The 19962-nt window shown below is 41.6% G+C and overlaps 1 protein-coding gene across 1 annotated transcript; it reads left to right on the top strand.

The window, feature by feature from the left end:
• The first annotated feature begins 9751 nt into the window (after positions 1-9751).
• On the top strand, positions 9752-19285 carry LOC117404275 (ETS domain-containing protein Elk-1-like). The gene is made up of 9 exons (XM_034007108.3): positions 9752-10052; positions 12009-12217; positions 13339-13746; positions 14528-14671; positions 14962-15153; positions 15847-15976; positions 16444-16664; positions 17033-17134; positions 17685-19285. Exons 1-9 carry the CDS (start codon positions 10028-10030, stop codon positions 17781-17783), a joined length of 1530 nt encoding a protein of 509 aa, XP_033862999.3. The 5' UTR covers positions 9752-10027; the 3' UTR covers positions 17784-19285.
• The last annotated feature ends 677 nt before the right edge of the window (positions 19286-19962 follow it).

Here is a 19962-nt window from a genome sequence, read left to right as displayed (position 1 = left end):
TGCTGGGGGGTGGGGGGGTGGGGGGGAGGTGCTTTTTAACCACTTATTAGTTATCAAATGTTTGGTAGAGCAGCACAAACCGATTGTACAATTATTTGCATGAAGCTGGGGTTACCATATGGCTCCAGATTAACACTTTGAGACAGACCTGGATTTCAAAATTCCCCCTAAACTCAGAGTAATTCACCTATAAATGAGCGCCACCTTTGCTGAGATTAATCCTGCTTGGGTGCAGCAAACAAGTCACACTGATCAGCTGCTTCTGATCAGATCTTAATGAACGAATAGCTAATCTATCAATAGAGCAACGAGATGATGATGCGATTGTATTTGCAGAATAATATGGGCGATTTGAATTTTAACAGGAAAAAATAGCAACTGGCTGCAATTCATTCTTAGTATAATACAGTTATTTGACGTGCATGCAGGTATTTAAGCACCATTATTAATTGTAGCTAAGGATTCATTCATTTATTTCAATTTAGGGGCAAGTTTGAAATCCTGTTCTGTCTCGCAGCGTCTGGTTAATCTGGAGCCACATGGTAGTGAAGCTGCCTGTTGGTGTTTGGTGTGGATCGCTGTTCTCCACAGTCTAAGGAAAGCAGAGATCCTCACAAACCCAAGCGGCTGTTTCTTTACTTTTTCAAAAACTCTGATCGACACCAGCAACCCTCTCCTGATTATCGGCCCCTGATTTCTGTGCTGAATAAACGAATAACGGGTTTGTGCAGCGCTAGCTTTTTTTCGCTTTAGTTTTTGTTTTGTAATAAACCTGTTGCTTATTAGTGCTTCCTTGCGAGGTCTGTTTTTACCATTTTGCAGTTTTGTTTTTAAAATAAAAACCGGATGGATATTTTGATGTATAGGAAAATTGTTTGAAGATTCTGCAAGGGAACCGTAACAGAAACAGATATCAACCCAAACGCTTGTCATTTTATTTCCAAACAAAACTACAATTGATAAACCAGACCGGACAACGAACTAACATGACGCTCTCGTGCATGCACTATGTCCCTCTCTCGTAATCCATGAGTCTTCTTTCTTGTTTTGCACTGCCCTTAAACCAGAAAGGGCTCAAATGGGCAGGTTTGGAAAAAAACGCACACAGCAGAAGGACCCGTTTTAAAGAAAGTTCTCAGTTTGCGTGCCCTACTTTCGCTTCTTAGATCGAGGTCAAAGCCTGTTGGAGGAAATCAGAACCCCTTTTTAATCTGGGATGAAAACCAGCTCTACGTTAAAATGCGGACTGATGTTTCAGAGAACTTGCTTTTCGAAAACGCATGTGTGAGATCTGTGCTGCCTGGCCGTTTTACTTAAGAGCTGGCTAGAGCGGAGCAAATTCTGTTGAGGGTGTGTTTCGATATCTCTGCAGAGATCAAAATGACAGGCACCCAGCATTGAACTTCAGAAACCGATCTCAGTACAGCTGAGAGTGTTTGAGATCGTTGATCCAGTTCTGTGAGGTTCTGAAGGCTGATTCCCTCGAGGCACCTTCCTGCGCCTTGTAGAGTCAAGTCAAGGCTGTGATTGGGGCAAACGGACCCCCCCTATATTCGGTACAGCTGGTCCTTATAAAGTGTTCAGGTATCGTACAAAGCAGGGGTGTTCAAAGTTGGCTCAACCATGTTCTAAATTGTTTAACCAATCAAACCTTCATCCAGAATGGCATGTTCCACTGGTGTAAAGTGAACAGCCAATCAGCAGTCTTGCTTCCCCTTCCCTACAGAGTTACCCTGAATTGGAAAAATATGATCTAATTCTCAGCGGACTAAAAAAACGTTTTCTGCAAAGACGTTTTTTTTTGGTTTTTTTTTTTAATATGGAGTTGATCAAACCGATTGAAACTGGAACTTGAACCTGTGATCGTAGGAGCTGTACAAAATGCTGGCAATGGTTCCGACCGCTGTGTCGTTTTATTAACTGTCAATTTGAAAACCAAACACTGCGTCTAGGGGAGAGAGGGCTGAGAATCTGGACTTTTTTTTTTACTAACCTTTGAATCCAATATAGAGACTTACTCCAAAATGTATTTCCTGTACGGACCTCTCAGTAAATGAATGGGCTGGACAGAATATGAGAAACACCCGCCATATACAGCACACACTTTTGTGCCAATGGGTTTACCCTTTTTCGGAACCCCTTTTCACGCGTGGTTCGTTTCAGGGGGTGTCCTGAATTGGCCGTTCCACTGCTGTTTTTTGTTCCCACTGTACCCTAAATTCATTAATTGGACCAAATTAAATGCTTATTAGAAGTTTAATTTGTCCAATTAATTAAATTAATTTAAGGTAAAGCTGGAACAAATACCAGGAAGGAGACCGACCCTCCAGGGTCCGGATTGGAGCCCTGGTGTAACTGAACCAATGAATCCTCCAGCCAGACCCTGAAGTCGTCCTCCTGCTACCTGTGAAACCTGGAGTGGCATAGCTCCCCAGGATTGGGATTGTCTGGACACCCCTGCAATGCAGCGACACTGGAGAGCAAAATGTGCTGCAGATTTGCACCCTTGATACAGTGCAATTAGAGACCGGCGATTTAACACAGAGGAACGGGCAAGTACCCCTTCAGATCAATTGAAAACCCTCGCTCTGAGACGATAGCCTCCCCACTGTGGTCCTACACCTTCCCAACTCGAATGATTAAAAGCACAGCCCTTCCTGTTAATTCGGTTTTCTTTTTCAACTGGGATCAAGTGATTTTTTTTTGGTTAAGACATTTTATAACGCAAGTCAAAGTCTGCCTTATTCTCCACCAGCAGCTGACGCTACACACTTGTTAAAACAAAGTGTGTACTCCAGCATAGAGAGCAGTTCTTAACCCTGTAAGGTACAAGGGACATTAGTAAAAAAGAAAATTATGCTTTTTGCAATGAGGTGCACGAAACAGGGTTTTAAATTTACAGGTTGATCATCCTAAAGGCCAGTTTGCGCCTCATGATGCTTGAGTCGCGCCCAAATGTATTTTAAAGAAGAAATTTCTTGTGTACCTTAAGGGGTTGACCAACGCAATGTTGGTATTTAACAAACAAAACAAAAAAAAAACGTTTGATCCGAAATATGAGCAAGGAAGGCAGCGTTTTTTTTAACTCAGTTTTTGGGGGTTAAAGTGGTGTTGCGCCATCTACTGTTGGGTGAAGGGGGTGCCGCTCAAGCCCAGAGATGGGGGAGAATGAAATTTAAAAAAAAAATAAAAAAATGTTTTTTTTTTTTAATGGAAATATGTAAATAAATCTTATTAAATGAAAATAATAATAATAACAAAATTTCAAACGCAACTTATTTTTGAAAACCAGCCTAGGGTGTCTCTTTGTCTTCAGCTTTTGCCTGTCAATACAAAAAATAAAATTCTTGACATATATATACTTTCTGTTGAAACAATAAAGTTAAAGAGGATAAAGGGATTCGCTATGTGTGTAAGCCTTTCTATGCACGAAGGGAGTGGCACATATTCTTAAAAAAACAGAGCTTAAAGATATATATAAATATTATTATATATTGTATTTTCGTAAAAACAAGAAATAATTTGCCAATTTTCACAATGTTGTTTAAATATAGAGGGAGTGTTATTTTTTTTACATGCTGTTTAAGTCAAGTTCTGTAAATACAAATCATTAAACAATTATTTTAAAGTGGCTTGTGTCGTCGTCTTATTTCAAGTCTGATGGTGTTTGCAATCATGCCGAGTGGTTAAGTAGCTCCAATATTGACTAATAAATTCAGTTTCTCTAAATCTGTCCAATAACATGCTCAGTATTGTCAAATCAGTAAGTGTTTCCAGACATGTGTGAGAACACCCTGTTGCTTCTGTGGTTTTGATTTGACTAATCATTTAAAATGGTAAGGGAAACAATTTATTTCTTAGCAGACGGCCTTATCCAGGGCGACTTACAATTGTTACAAGATATCACATTATTTTACCCCCCATTTATACAGTTGGGTTTTTACTGGAGCAATCTAGGTATAGTACCTTGCTCAAGGGTACAGCAGCAGTGTCCCCCCCACCTGGGATTGAACCCACGACCCTCCGGTCAAGAGTCCAGAGCCCTGACCACTACTCCACACTGCTGCCCACACATGGTAGAACGCACAAGACTTTTTAGAAGCTGTTTAAGATGCCTGATTAAAGCACAAAGCAGTCTGATGTTTTCACACACAAGATTGTTTCTATATCTGAGTGGAAATTGAAATTCTCACCCCCAGAGGTTTGCATGCAGGCAGGTATATAAAAGATGTCAATGACAGATCTTGGTGTTTAAAGAAATTTGTACACCCCTATAGAAATCCCAAGAGCAAATCTTAAAATGATGATAATGTTAATACCGAGTTTCATCACACTGGGGACGATAGATCACATCAGAGTCTATATTTAAGAACAGGAATTGTCCATGCAGCTCGAAGGGTGTAAACGTGTACTTCTCAAAACTCCTCGATTCATTTAAAGGAGTTTCCTTTCAGTCTCTGTGTGCGCAGTGGTACCACGTTTAAAGTTTCCTATCGGAAAAAACTAAACAAACTAAAGTGTTTACTCTTTGTACGAGTTGTAAAAGCAAAGTAAGTTTTCAGTTGATAAAGGCTGGGTAGCTCCGTTGTAACAGACAATACAAAACGTAAAATAGAAACTCGTCTTTAAATTTAGTTTTGGAAGCTCGATTCAATAAACCCCACAAAAAAAAAAAAAACACAGAGTTTCACTAAGAAACCCCCTCATCGATGTTTATTCAGCTGTAAATTTAAGTAAAAAGCAAACGTCCCCGCAACACAGTAGAATATTTTGGCAATGCCCCACAAGAAGTGAGGAACGGGGGGCAAACGAGCTGCCACTCCGAACCCGCTGCGGCAGACGCTTCTTCGGACTACTTCGCACGCTTATTCCGAGGCTCTGCGTTGGGAGGTGGGCCTCTTCACCTTCCAACTTTCACCCGCTTTTTATTGCATAAATTAAATTACTATTAGACCATTTAACATTTATTTTAAAACAAACGGCACATATTCCTAAAGTAAATCCCCACTTGTGTTTATATCTATGTATACTTTTATCAATACAATGCTTTTAAACAAAAAGCTTTTTTTTGTTTTGTTTAGCTAAATAACTTTGACCCTATTGGGGCAGTTTTTTTAGTTGAACATTTTTTTAAATGTACTCGTCGTTAAATAATTTTGTGTATTTTATTTGTTACGGAATAAATTATTATTATTATTATTATTTTTAAGTATTAGTGATAATAAAGTTATTTGAGTTTTTTTAGAAAAAACAGACCTTTAACCCGGATGCAGAACTGAAAGTCGGGTGAAAAAATGTCAAAATACAGTATTTAAAAACATACAAAATAAATACCTTATAGAAGTTTAATTTGATACCATTATATTACGATAGCTCCTAACACATTGCAATACTAAGGTTAAGGTTAGATTGTACTTTATTGCTGTATTATAATATTTTGACACATCTTGTTATGCAATTAAAATTATTCATAAAACAGAAGACACACTGTTTCGATATTTATAGTGTTTCCCGCTACAAAGTAAAAATATACTGTTAGAAATGTGACGACTGTTTTTTCCTCGGCTCATCAGCGACCCCTGTAGACTGGCCGGGCGCCTGCAGGCTTGCCTATAAACTGCCCAGAGCAGTTGATATAAAGAGAGAGAGACGCTACAAGCAATCGATTAATTGATTAATTGATTAATCCTCTATTCATCGCCGTGGTCTCACACACCTTATCAAACATACGGCAGTTCGTTTCATTACCAGTATTTCAATAAGACCAAGCATGGTATATTTATTAAAGTTCAATAATAAAACATAATTTTCGTTTCCTTTTTTTATTATTATTATTTTATATATTATATAGACAGACTGAAACTCTTTCAAAGGACTAAATTATAGCCAATATTCGTAGATTCGGTAGCTTCGTTCAGCGAATTGGTTTGATTTCCCTGCTGTTCACGTTTTAGGATGCCAAATTATTACTTAAAAAACAAACAAACAACCGTTTCAATAAACAATAAACGTCACAAATGCACCCATTGATTCACAGCGTTGTTTTTTTTCGTTTGTTTTTTAATCTCTTGTTTAGAACATAAGAAGGTTTACAAACGAGAGGAGGCCATTCAGCCCATCTTGCTCGTTTGGTTGTTAGTAGCTTATTGATCCCAGAATCTCATCAAGCAGCTTCTTGAAGGATCCCAGGGTGTCGGATTCAACAACATTACTGGGGAGTTGGTTCCAGACCCTCACAATTCTCTGTGTAAAAAAGTGCCTCCTATTTTCTGTTCTGAATGCCCCTTTATCTAATCTCCATTTGTGACCCCTGGTCCTTTTTTCTTTTTTCAAGTCAAAGAAGTCCCCCGGGTTGACATTGTCAATACCTTTGAGGATTTTGAATGTTTGAATCTGATCACCGCGTAATCTTCTTTGTTCAAGACTGAACAGATTCAATTCTTTTTAGCCTGTCTGCATACTACATGCCTTTTAAACCCGGGATAATTCTGGTTGCTCTTCTTTGCACTCTTTCTAGAGCAGCTCCGGCACTTGAGAAATCTCCCAGTGGATAGAAGCCACGATCGGTGCTCAAAACACAAGAGCCATTCAGAAAAAATTAAAAGAATGAAAAGATAGCGTTGGTGTGAGGCTAGCTTATAGCCCTGCTCAGCTGTGGATCAAGTGAGGTGTGTTTGTTCACCACGGCGGCCAAAACAACTCAAATTGAACGTTAAGTTTCGCAAAAAAAGTCTACCGGAAGCCATAATAGTAGTACAGTGAGTATTTCATTTTGGATTTCAAAATCAATGTGTTGCTTCTTTTATGGCTTCCGGTAGGATTTATAATTTTATAGTTTCTTTGCTAACATGACGTTAAATAAAATATCTAAATTATATTTATTTATTTATTTATTTATTTATTTATTTAAATTATGCGTCAATTCTAACATTCTTGGTGATACCAAAACAGCCAGGAGCTGTAAGTATTTTGCAAAAGATGTTGCATTTCAAAAAAAAATTTTATACGAAGGTCGCGTTGTCCCATCATTTGAAGGAAACGCGGAAGGTGACGCTAGTGGACTCGGATTAAAACCATTCACATGCACGGATCTCTAAAACAGAGAGGGATTAATTCAGGAAAATCCGAATAATGGCCACTTCACACGGTTGCCAGGGGCAACTCGGCAGCATCAATTAGATTCAAAAGAATTAAAAAAAACAATTGGTCGTCAAGGCAACCTGTCACTGATGTATGTGTGTGTGTGTGTGTCTGAGGTGAGTAATTAATGCTGTCCTGTTGAAATTGTTGTGTTTTTCCACTGCTATTGGGTTGTAAGTGGTGTGGTTTTCAGAATGGAGATGTATTTCAGGTCCCAGTCTCGTTTGGCCCTTATCCAGGGCCATTTACAATTGTTTCAAAATATCACATCAAAAAGTAGCACATTACAAAACATCACGTTACAGGTAAGTTATGAAATACAATAAAGTCTGTGGTAAATACGAGCAAATTAAAATGAGAGAGAGTAAACAATACACCAAGTAATTATGTTTGAGAGCGATTTCAACTAAGAGCAGTTAAATTGATAGTAAACACATTTGCTTATAAGAGTAAATTTCATTAAGAGCACCCAACAGTTGGGTGCCATACAGTCCAGTATTATTGGAGGATTGTGAGGTTCGCAGACCCAGGGTTTGCCTGCAGCGTGTGGGACTGCATCAGCAGCTTCATCAGAGCAGAGACAGACAGACAGACAGACATTGTAAAGCATAGATCTCTCTGTGCTTTACAATGCTTCCCTATGCTTTACCAGACCTCTCTGTGCTTTACAATGCTTCCCTATGCTTTACCAGACCTCTCTGTGCTTTACAATGCTTCCCTGTGCTTTACCAGACCTATCTGTGCTTTACAATGCTTCCCTATGCTTTACCAGACCTCTCTGTGCTTTACAATGCTTCCCTGTGCTTTACCAGACCTATCTGTGCTTTACAATGCTTCCCTATGCTTTACCAGACCTCTCTGTGCTTTACAATGCTTCCCTGTGCTTTACCAGACCTCTCTGTGCTTTACAATGCTTCCCTATGCTTTACCAGACCTCTCTGTGCTTTACAATGCTTCCCTGTGCTTTACCAGACCTCTCTGTGCTTTACAATGCTTCCCTATGCTTTACCACACCTCTCTGTGCTTTGCAATGCTTCCCTATGCTTTACCAGACCTCTCTGTGCTTTGCAATGCTTCCCTATGCTTTACCAGACCTCTCTGTGCTTTACAATGCTTCCCTATGCTTTACCAGACCTCTCTGTGCTTTACAATGCTTCCCTATGCTTTACCAGACCTCTCTGTGCTTTACAATGCTTCCCTATGCTTTACCATACCTCTCTGTGCTTTACAATGCTTCCCTATGCTTTACCAGACCTCTCTGTGCTTTACAATGCTTCCCTATGCTTTACCAGACCTCTCTGTGCTTTACAATGCTTCCCTATGCTTTACCAGACCTCTCTGTGCTTTACAATGCTTCCCTATGCTTTACCATACCTCTCTGTGCTTTACAATGCTTCCCTATGCTTTACCAGACCTCTCTGTGCTTTACAATGCTTCCCTATGCTTTACCAGACCTCTCTGTGCTTTACAATGCTTCCCTATGCTTTACCAGACCTCTCTGTGCTTTACAATGCTTCCCTATGCTTTACCAGACCTCTCTGTACTTTACAATGCTTCCCTATGATTTAATACCTCTCTGTGCTTTACCACGCTTTCAGTGTGCTCCATTACACTTTGTAAACGTTTTTTTTACCCATGCCTGCTTTTATGAGAACAGCGAGGTTTCACTGTACAGCAGCCGCTGTGTTTAATACCACGCTCACATGTAAATTACTCTCTTAACCACACAGATTACGCCTCACAATATTCTGCTCTGCGCTTCAGTTTCTGTATGAAGCACAGCCCACTGCAAAACTACAAATAATATTTAAAAAAAAAAAAAAAAAAAAGCATTGCATCGCTAAATAAACACCCACATCGGCACGACCCGGACCACGGCAGCGGCGAGAGACTCATGAATCAGTCTGAAACTCTACAGCAGCACTCCCACCTTCGGGGCATCTTCGTTACACTTTATTTAGCGGTCTGTTTGTTTATTTGGCCGTGTACAGCACCCCCACACGCATACAGATACCGGCTAGAAAGAATAACTGGATTACTCAAGCGAGCCTGCTGTTTATGTGCAAGGAACTGTTTTGTGAAAATGAAAATATCTTCATATAGATGGATAGATAGAGTGCACAGAGCGATATCTGTATATGTTCAGCACATTCATCGAGTACCCTTCTGCACATCACATCCTCCGACACTTGTTCCCAGTAGCCATGGTTACTAGAAGCTTGGTTTAAAGGGGATGGGATGAAAGGCGCATTCCTGAAATAGACTCCCCATTCACACACACGCTCACATGCACCCACACCCACACACCCACCCACACACCCACAGAGTGCACGGCGTTGAAAAAGCCCCTTCACCCCCACCCCCATCCCCGCCTTTACTATTGCCAGGAAACTTGACGTCACGGACTGAGCGATTGTGAAGTCTCAATCTGCTTGTTCTATACATGCGGGGGGGCGGGGGGACGGGGGGACGGGGGGACGGGGGGGCGGGGGGGGGGGGGGGTGTAAGCAAGACGTGGAAATTATCGAAGTAATTCAGAATCAAACGCAACACACACACACACACCCACAGAGACACACAGTACTGTAATATTACTGTGCAACATGGACTACTGTATACCGGACTGCAACATGAACCCAATCTTGCTTTTTCAAACGCCGGGGTACAGTCTCAAATTCCTATTACCGGGGCAGCCGTTATTATTATGATTATTATTATTAGTAGTATTAGTATTATAGTCAGCGACTGCCTGTATTCATATCATTGATGTCGTTAGTCTGTACCGTGCAGTTTTCGTTGGCTGGACTTGGTATTTTTTGATTTGTTTTCATAGTCTGCTACAGTATGTGTTTGACAAACGGCAGCTGAAGAAGTACCTAAATCACAGATGGACCGGAATTATGTTCAAAGCGGTAAGTCCAATAAGATTCTTAGATTACAGCAGGATTCTGTGTTGCAAGGTACTGGTGATATCTGCGTTACAATCAACGACACCTCAGATCCGACGCAGCTGTTTAAGTTTATTATAACCGGGGTTTATGTTTTTGGTTTCCTAGAAGTATTTTTACGCAGTCGTGCGTGACGATTTGCGACAGGTTTAACGTTTTTTTCTGGTTGTTTTTCACCCACCACACTCAAGTACACCGCTTCAGGTTAACTATTGAAATCGAAACACTGAAAGAACTTTTTTTTTCTCCTCACGGTGAGAAACTGGCGGGACCTTAAAGTATTTAGGCTTTGAGATCCATCACCTATACCCGGATAGCGCTAGCAATGTTTATCACCGGCTCCGCAATTTACACTGTAAATGTATACACTTTGGGGCACAGCTGGGGTCATTCTGATTACAGTTCGCTATTGTATCAGTGAAATATTAGGATTACACATTAAGTAAAATTGTAACTCTATAATAAGACTGGAATATAAGTGAGGAGGCTGTGTGGTCCAGTGGTTAAAGAAAAGGGCTTATAACCAGGAGGTCCCCGGTTCAAATCCCACCTCAGTCACTGACTCATTGTGTGACCCTGAGCAAGTCACTTCACCTCCTTGTGCTCCGTCTTTCGGGTGAGCCGTTGTTTTAAGAGACTCTGCAGCTGATGCGTAGTTCACGCACCCTAGTCTTAGATAATAATAATAATAATAACACAAGTTATTTTTTCTTAGTAAATACGCAGTAATTAGACATATAATGTAAAGTATATGATAACAACATTATCTGCCAGATCCCGGCAAATCACTTAAATATGTTTGGGTTTTTTTTCAAACCTCCTCATTAAAATACAGCCAAACCTTTATAATATATTATTTCATTTAAAATAGCGCGAGTGATATTGTCTGGAGTCTGTACCCATTGGCTCCTGTAATTTACAGCTGTGGCCAAAAGTGTTGCATTCCCCCTGAATGAACTCATTTTGCTTCATGAAGTCGAATGAAACCTGCCAAATAATGTTAACATATTGAATTACACGCCGCTTTGTAGTTTTCCATCTAAAAATAGAAACGACTGAACATATCCAAATACATTTAAATCTGGCTGGCTTTGCGGTTATGTAGTGTGTGGATATGTGTACCTTTTCGTTTACAGATTATTATTATTATTATTATTATTATTATTATTATTATTATTATTATTATTATTATTTTGTAATACGCCACTGTGCACTAGATGGCACTGTTACTGATATAAAGACACTGGCTTATCTAGCCTGTGTTACATACTGTATATGTCAATGACAGGCAAATAGAACTGAAGGATGTTCTATTCTGACATCACCATGACATCATCCACAGAATTTATTTTACTTTCCACACAGCTGAAGAAGGGCTTTTGCCTGAAAAACATCCTGAAATATAAACTTTTTTTTTTAAAGACCTAGGTAAACATTGTAAAGCACAGAGAGGTGTGGTAAAGCATAGGGAAGCATTGTAAAGCACAGAGAGGTCTGGTAAAGCATAGGGACGCATTGTAAAGCACAGAGAGGTCTGGTAAAGCATAGGCAAGCATTGTAAAGCACAGAGAGGTCTGGTAAAGCATAGAGAAGCATTGTAAAGCACAGAGAGGTCTGGTAAAGCATAGTGAAGCATTGTAAAGCACATAGAGGTCTGGTAAAGCACAGGGAAGCATTGTAAAGCACAGAGGTATGATAAACTATATGTAAAAAAAATGGTAAACTAACCCTTATAAAAGTTTGATAGTAAATTCAAAATAAAGCACAGGTAAGCATTGCAAAGTCCAGAGAAGCACAGTTAAACCCGGTTGCGATGGTCACTTTCTTGGTCACTATCACCTGTCCTCCAGCCACAGACCTCAGTGTTCAGTAAGAATATTCAAGGTTGAAGATCCCGCTCTCGTCCCGCCTGTCCTCTAGCCATGGACCCCTCGGTCACGCTGTGGCAGTTCCTGCTGCACCTGCTGGAGGACCCCGACCGGCAGCACCTGATCACGTGGACCTCCTCCGACGGGGAGTTCAAGCTGCTGGAGGCCGAGGAGGTGGCCCGACTGTGGGGACTGCGCAAGAACAAGACGAACATGAACTACGACAAGCTGAGCCGGGCGCTGCGCTACTACTATGACAAGGTACCGCGGGCGAGACTTCTCAACTGACTCAAGCATAGCTCTTATACTGCTACGACCAGAGGTTTAGCATCCCCCTATAGAATGAAAGCTGCTGAATAATGTTCCCTTGTTAACATATTGAATCACACACCCTCTATATAGAATGAACTCCCTCAGCTTCATAGAGTCCAATGAAAGCTGCTGAATAATGTTCCCTTGTTATCATATTGAATCACACACCCTCTATATAGAATGAACTCCCTCAGCTTCATAGAGTCCAATGAAAGCTGCTGAATAATGTTCCCTTGTTAACATATTGAATCACACCCCCTCTATATAGAATGAACTCCCTCAGCTTCATAGAGTCCAATGAAAGCTGCTGAATAATGTTCCCTTGTTAACATATTGAATCACACACCCTCTATATAGAATGAACTCCCTCAGCTTCATAGAGTCCAATGAAAGCTGCTGAATAATGTTCCCTTGTTAACATATTGAATCACACACCCCCTCTATATAGAATGAACTCCCTCAGCTTCATAGAGTCCAATGAAAGCTGCTGAATAATGTTCCCTTGTTAACATATTGAATCACACCCCCTCTATATAGAATGAACTCCCTCAGCTTCATAGAGTCCAATGAAAGCTGCTGAATAATGTTCCCTTGTTAACATATTGAATTACACACCCTCTATATAGAATGAACTCCCTCAGCTTCATAGAGTCCAATGAAAGCTGCTGAATAATGTTCCCTTGTTAACATATTGAATCACACACCCTCTATATAGAATGAACTCCCTCAGCTTCATAGAGTCCAATGAAAGCTGCTGAATAATGTTCCCTTGTTAACATATTGAATCACACCCCCTCTATATAGAATGAACTCCCTCAGCTTCATAGAGTCCAATGAAAGCTGCTGAATAATGTTCCCTTGTTAACGTATCGAATCACACAGCGCGTTGGAGTTTTTCCGATACCTAACAAAAATGGAAAAATGTGACTTTTTGAATACATGAAATACTACTGCACTACAAGTATGGCTCCCGGTAGACTTTTGCGATATCGTTTTTGTCATTTCTCTTTGATTATGTTCATATCGTTTTTTTTTTTCCTCCTAAAATTGTTCCTTTTTTTGTTCCCTAGAAAATCCTTAAGAAGGTAAGCGGGCAGAAATTCGTCTACAAGTTCGTGACCTATCCGGACCCCGTTGCCTTGGAGACCATGAAAGAGGAGGTGAATCAGCGAGAGAACCCGCTGGACGTCCAGAAGCTGCCTGGCAGCGTGGGGGCGGCAGTGGGAGAGGGTTTGGAGGGGGGGGACGGTCCACTGTGCCCATCCAAGATCCTTCACCTTCAGAGAGGCCCTGGTGGCACCAACGCCACACCAAAGAGCAACCGGAACGACTACATGAGATCAGGGCTCTACTCCACCTTCACCATCCAGTCCCTGCAGCCAGCCAGCAAGCCAGCCAGGACCATCAAAACTGAGAGCCCTCAGCCCCGCGAACACACGCCCCCTATCCCCAAAGAAGGCATCCAGCATCTACCAGAGGTGGGGGTTAGAACTCATTCCTTTTTTCGGTTGTTCTTTATAAAGTTGAACTTTTTTCTTGGGTTTCATGACTATTTAAAAAAAATATGTCATTCCAAATAAATAATTGCATATTGACATGTGTGATTTTATAGCTACATACAGCTCTGGCCAAAAGTTTTGCATCTCCCTATAGAATGAACTCATTTTGCTTCATGAAGTCGAATGAAACCTGCTGGATAATGTGACGTTAACGTATTGAATTGACAAATTTCACATTTCGAAATCTAACATGAAATACTACTGAACTGTACGGCTTCCGGTAGACTTTTTTTCACTGTGCTTTATTACACTTTGCTGTGCTTTTACTATGAGACACTTTTATAAGGGTTAGTTAACCCTGTTTTGTAATATGCTTTACCATACCTCTGTGCTTTACAATGCTTCCCTATGCTTTACCATACCTCTCTGTGCTTTACAATGCTTCCCTATGCTTTACCAGACCTCTCTGTGCTTTACAATGCTTCCCTATGCTTTACCATACCTCTCTGTGCTTTACAATGCTTCCCTATGCTTTACCAGACCTCTCTGTGCTTTACAATGCTTCCCTATGGTTTACCACACCTCTCTGTGCTTTACAATGCTTCCCTGTGCTTTACCAGACCTCTCTGTGCTTTACAATGCTTCCCTATGCTTTAACATGCTTCCTGTATGGTTTATTACACTTTGCTATGCAAAACCTTTTCTCATGTTGGTAAAAATTGCTATCAGAATAAAGGGCTCCATTTTACCCCCTTCCCAGGTGCGGATCCACCCGCTGGGGTCCCCCGGTGGTCTGGAGTCAAGACCCCTGGATGAACCCTTGACCCTGCAGGTGATCGTGACTCAGCCCTCCCCCTCGTCCACCCCCTCGCTCAGCCCCCAAGCCCAGCTGAAGATCACCCCGGTCAGTCAAAACCTCAAGACCGCCCAGATCTTTGCTTTATCAGGGTGTCTGTCACACACAAAGCGAAAAATAAAGTGTGCCCAAACTTAATCTGAACTAAACTTTAAACAGAGATTAGTGAAGAGTGTTGTAAGCCACATGCCCATAGAAATCTTTTTTTTTTACTAAAGTAAATTTGTAGTGCTTTTTCCCCTTGGTTATCTACCATACACGACCCCTAATCCCTGATCTGACCCCTTGACACATCACCTGGAATGAGATTGTGAAAGCTGTGGGTTTTTTGCCTCCAGGAATCTCATCCACAGAAGGATCCCTGTGTCTCCGATCCCTCCTCCAAGCTGCAGCCTCCGGGGGAGTGTGTGGACATCTCGCAGCGACACCAGATCGCCGTGGTGATCCAGCCCTCTCTCCCAGACACCGGAGAGGGGAGCCAGCCATCAGGAGACTGCATCCTGGAGATCGTGCCTGTGGAGCAGTCCGAGGTGAGGGAGGAGGAGGAAGATAGATGTGTTGTTTTTTAACTTTATATCCATAACTAATAAACACTCTACAGGGCTGGGTTACGACATGCTGAAAGAAATTTAGTGAGTCAAGTTCTTCAATAAGAACACTGAAAGAAACTTCATAAATTCAATGGCAAACGATTCCACTAGAAGTCTTTCTCAGCGTCTTCAATAGAAACACTGAAAGAAACTTCATAAATTCAATGGCAAACATTTCCACTGGAAGTCTTTCTCAGCGTCTTCAAAGACGTTTGTTAAGTTTCTTTTAGTTTTTCTATCGAGGACGCTGAGAAAGACTTCTAGTGGAAATGTTTGCCGTTGAATTTATGAAGTTTCTTTCAGTGTTTCTATTGAAGACGCTGAGAAAGACTTCTAGTGGAAACGCTTGCCGTTGAATTTATGAAGTTTCTTTCAGTGTTTCTATTGAAGACACTGAGAAAGACTTCTAGTGGAAACGTTTGCCGTTGAATTTATGAAGTTTCTTTCAGTGTTTCTATCGAAGACGCTGAGAAAGACTAGTCAACTATTTGACTAATTTTTCCTCAGCTGTGCAAGTCTGTCAGATTAGTAATCCTTCTACCCCGGCACTGTACAGGCAGTATATGTACCTGTGTTTAGTAAGCTGAGTTGGTCTCGTGTGTTGCTCTAAAATTGCTTTTATATTTGATTCAGATCCCATCTGAAACAGCAGCTAAGGACGCAGGACTGCACACACTGACAGGGGAGGTGCCTGAAAACACACCCGACAAGGGTGAGCCGAGAGTGGGGCAAACCGAGGAGGAGGAGAAGGGAGAACCAGGAGGTAAGAATTAAATACCGTCAGAATGAATCATTAGGAGGACACCAGGTTAGCTGGCACTTAACTAGTCCAGTCACTCAATGACGGAAGTGTAGTGGTGTGCCAGCGTACGAGTACAAACGGATATTCGTAACGAGTATGGTCATTTTGCTATTAATTGTTATTCTGAGAATTATTATTATTATTTTTTAAATGCATTGAGTCAGCTCCTGGCTCCAATAGGGCAGTGACGACTGTCAATCTCAGAGAGGGAGGGACCACCGTGACACAGTCTCAGCGTTATTTTTTTTCTGCTTTAAAAAAAAGCAATGTTTAAGCGTGACCTATCTTGAAATACCTATTTTTAGACCGTCAAATTCCATGAAATAAAAAAATATATATAACCGTGAAAAAAAACAAAACACACACAGCCCTAGTAATGGTTTCTTTCTACACAGCCCTACCGAAAACGTTCCTTTTTCTGTCTCCAGGAGTCCCCAGCAAGTCACCGGCCGCTGCTGCCCCAGCCGCCAGCCCTGAAGTCCAGCCTCCCAAAGCCAAGAAGCCGAAAGGTCTGGAGCTGCCCTCCTCGCCCACGCTGCTGCCCTGCGGACTCACTCAGGACAAGGTCAACGCAGCGGTCAGCAGCCTCCTGGCGGCGGGCAGTGCTGCCAACACGCTCACCCCCACGGTCATCACCTCTCATGCACTGGTAGGTACCTGGGAGATGGGGTAGGCAGGGCAGCCAATAGTGGAGGAGAAATCTTGCAGTGATGTATCTGCTCGGGACAGGACGACTTCTTAAATCTCGTTTCCAGCCAGTATACAGAACAGCCAGCCATTTAGAGGCTGTTAATTCGTGCTGTTAAAAATTGCGGAACCCCAAACTCTTCTCGGGATCGTTGCTCGGTTACGTATTCAAAGTATATTGTTTCCTGATACTGGTTTTCCGCGTTCGTTCAGCACTAATTAACTTCGGGGTATTAGGACCCTACCTGCACTAAAGCCCTTATGTTGAACCGAATCACTGGACTAATTCTCGTCGCCTTCAATTGGGTCTTTCTTGTTTCTCTGTTTCAGACCCCAGTGTTGCTGACCCCCAGCCCCCTCCCTTCGGCTATCCACTTCTGGAGCACGCTCAGTCCCATCGCGCCACGCAGCCCAGCCAAGCTCTCATTCCAGGTAGGTCTCCCTCTGCTGGGGGGAGGAGTGAACTGCAGGTCAAGGATTCAGGTTTTACATGCTGTGAGCATAATAATAATAATAATAATAATAATAATAATAATAATAATACTCCCATTGCAGAGCAGTTTGAGACAGTTTTGCTTTCATTATCTGTTTGCAATAAAAAATAAGATTTTGAAAGAAAATTGCTATTTCTTTAAGTTGCATGTTGGCGTGTGCCAATTTATCAGAACACCTCAAGATTTGTCATTTATTGAGCTTGGCACACTCAAAAAACAAAATGTGTTCATTTACTACAGAAATGTGTTTTTCATTTTTTGCAAACTCGTCTTAAAACTAATTAAAAATGAAAACCACAGCTATGTCTGAAAGTCTCTTTACTGGTAATATTTAGCAGTCTGGCATCAATAACAGCTTGGCATCTTTTTTTGGCATTGCGTCTGTGTCTCAAAATCTCTGGAGTAATTTAATTCCACAGACTTTGTACAGTGCAAGCAATACATTTGCACACTGCTGTAATTAAACAGGAAGTTTTGTGTCTTTCTAGTTCCCCACCAATGGAAGCAACCAGATCCAAGCCCCTCCCCTCAGCGTGGACGGTCTCTCCACGCCTGTGGTCCTCTCCCCGGGTCTTCAAAAACCGTGACTCACCCCGTGGAGACTGAACCTTTCAACGCTCCTCAGATCCTGTCTTGGGGTCGGGAACGCTGAAGATTGTGGCAAGAGGTTTTTGTGGATTTCTAAATGGAACTCGCGAGGAAACCAGCGGGACGCAACCGTGGCAAACATCCGTGGCTCTTAAGCTGTTTTTCTCAGTGGTGTTTGTGTCTACCAAAGCGACAGCCTAGGGATATGATGGACAATGAAAGACAGAGTACTTTTGACTTTTGAATGTACCTTTTTGAAGATTTTTTCTGTTTTTTTCAAAGGCCACAGTTTAAAAGCGTGGCTGCCTGGTCTTTTTAAATGGCCTATCGGTTTTTAATTATATATTTATTTTTCAGAAAGGAGGGACCTTTACTTTTTCTAGGGGGGGGGGGAGGATATGGTTTGGCGATCCGGAGGAACTTCTCTTTGGAAAGGATTTTAGTTACGGTAATCTGCTGGTTACATTTTGACGTGTTTTTTTGACGGACGTTTCTTAAATTTCTTAACTGTTTTTTTTTTATGAAAAAAAAAGAGAAAAAGTACGTTTCAAATTTCTGCTTCCCAATTCTGGGATTTTTTCAGTTTTTTCCAGTGTGGAAATTCAGAAAAAAAAATATCTTGGAATTCTTGAACCAAGGAATCCAGCGAGAGAATATGTTTACACGTGGGGGAAAAAAACAGTTTTTAAATTCTTCTGTTGCCAACAGAGTTTGTTTCATTTGAATTTTGACTAGACTGACAAAACAGAGTTCCTAAATATCTTTGGTATAATACAGCATCTAGCAAAATGTTTTAATCGTACTGTAAATGTTGCTAAAGACCAGGATAATGCAGTTTCACCGTGGAAGGTCTAACGGGAACATTATTTTTTTTAAAGAGGGATATTTGAATCACTGTTTTGGGTTGATTTATTAAGACAAGACTGCATGTCTAGCAGTATGGGGGGGCGGAGATGACGGGAGATTTTGGAACACCTGTATATAGCAAATCTGTATTGAAATTAATGACAAGATCCCGCCCGCGATTTGGAAACTCTCTTCCAGAATCCAGCAGGACTTGATAAAGTCTTGTCTTGATTAGAATCAATATCATGCAGTTTGTCTTTTTTAATTTATGATCAAGTAGGTTGCGTTGTCATTATACACTGTTGAATGCCTACAGTTATGGATCTGAATCAGCGGAAGCATTTTGCTTTAGCTGGATTGAACACAAACCTGTATCCCAATCCATTCGCGTTCCCGCACTGCACTTATCTTTTTTTTCCTCTTGCCAAAGTGATGTAAGAGGGTCGTTTATTGTTCCCTGGAAATTGAGAGTTTTTATATTAGTACTGACAGCCCCCTGAGGGTGTTTAAGCGTTTTTTTTTTATATTGTTGCAATTTCCAGTACACCTGTCCTGGTTTGCACACGTTACAGGTGAACGCACTCAAAGGAAAAGGATTTTACTGTCGTTGAAATAAAACGTGTCTTTTGTCTTTGATAGCATTTCCACCGCTCTCTCAATCATTGTGTGGTGTGTGTGTGGAGTATAGGCTTCTACTGAAAGAGAAAAGGAGGATACTCTCTGAACAGCCTCCCTCTGCTCTGTGCTGGTGGAGAAAGAGAAAGGGAGGCTCTTATACTCTCTGAACAGCCTCCCTCTGCTCTGTGCTGGTGGAGAAAGAGAAAGAGAGGCTCTTATACTCTCTGAACAGCCTCCCTCTGCTCTGTGCTGGTGGAGTAGAGAAAGAGAGGCTCTTATACTCTCTGAACAGCCTCCCTCTGCTCTGTGCTGGTGGAGAAAGAAAAGGGAGGCTCTTATACTCTCTGAACAGCCTCCCTCTGCTCTGTGCTGGTGGAGAAAGAGAAAGGGAGGCTCTTATACTCTCTGAACAGCCTCCCTCTGCTCTGTGCTGGTGGAGAAAGAGAAAGGGAGGCTCTTATACTCTCTGAACAGCCTCCCTCTGCTCTGTGCTGGTGGAGTAGAGAAAGAGAGGCTCTTATACTCTCTGAACAGCCTCCCTCTGCTCTGTGCTGGTGGAGAAAGAGAAAGGGAGGCTCTTATACTCTCTGAACAGCCTCCCTCTGCTCTGTGCTGGTGGAGTAGAGAAAGAGAGGCTCTTATACTCTCTGAACAGCCTCCCTCTGCTCTGTGCTGGTGGAGTAGAGAAAGAGAGGCTCTTATACTCTCTGAACA

The sequence above is a fragment of the Acipenser ruthenus genome, chromosome 56, assembly GCF_902713425.1.
Source record: "Acipenser ruthenus chromosome 56, fAciRut3.2 maternal haplotype, whole genome shotgun sequence".
Lineage (NCBI taxonomy): Eukaryota > Metazoa > Chordata > Actinopteri > Acipenseriformes > Acipenseridae > Acipenser > Acipenser ruthenus.
The sequence above is the reverse complement of the archived record's forward strand: the minus strand, read 5'-3'. Positions and strand labels throughout refer to the sequence as shown.

Coding starts and splice junctions, on each gene's coding strand:
- LOC117404275 (XM_034007108.3), top strand. CDS start 10,028: ATGGACCGGAATTATGTTCAAAGCG. Junction 15,977..16,443: donor GGAGAAGGGAGAACCAGGAG/GTAAGAATTAAA, acceptor TTCTGTCTCCAG/GAGTCCCCAGCAAGTCACCG. Junction 17,135..17,684: donor CAGCCAAGCTCTCATTCCAG/GTAGGTCTCCCT, acceptor GTGTCTTTCTAG/TTCCCCACCAATGGAAGCAA.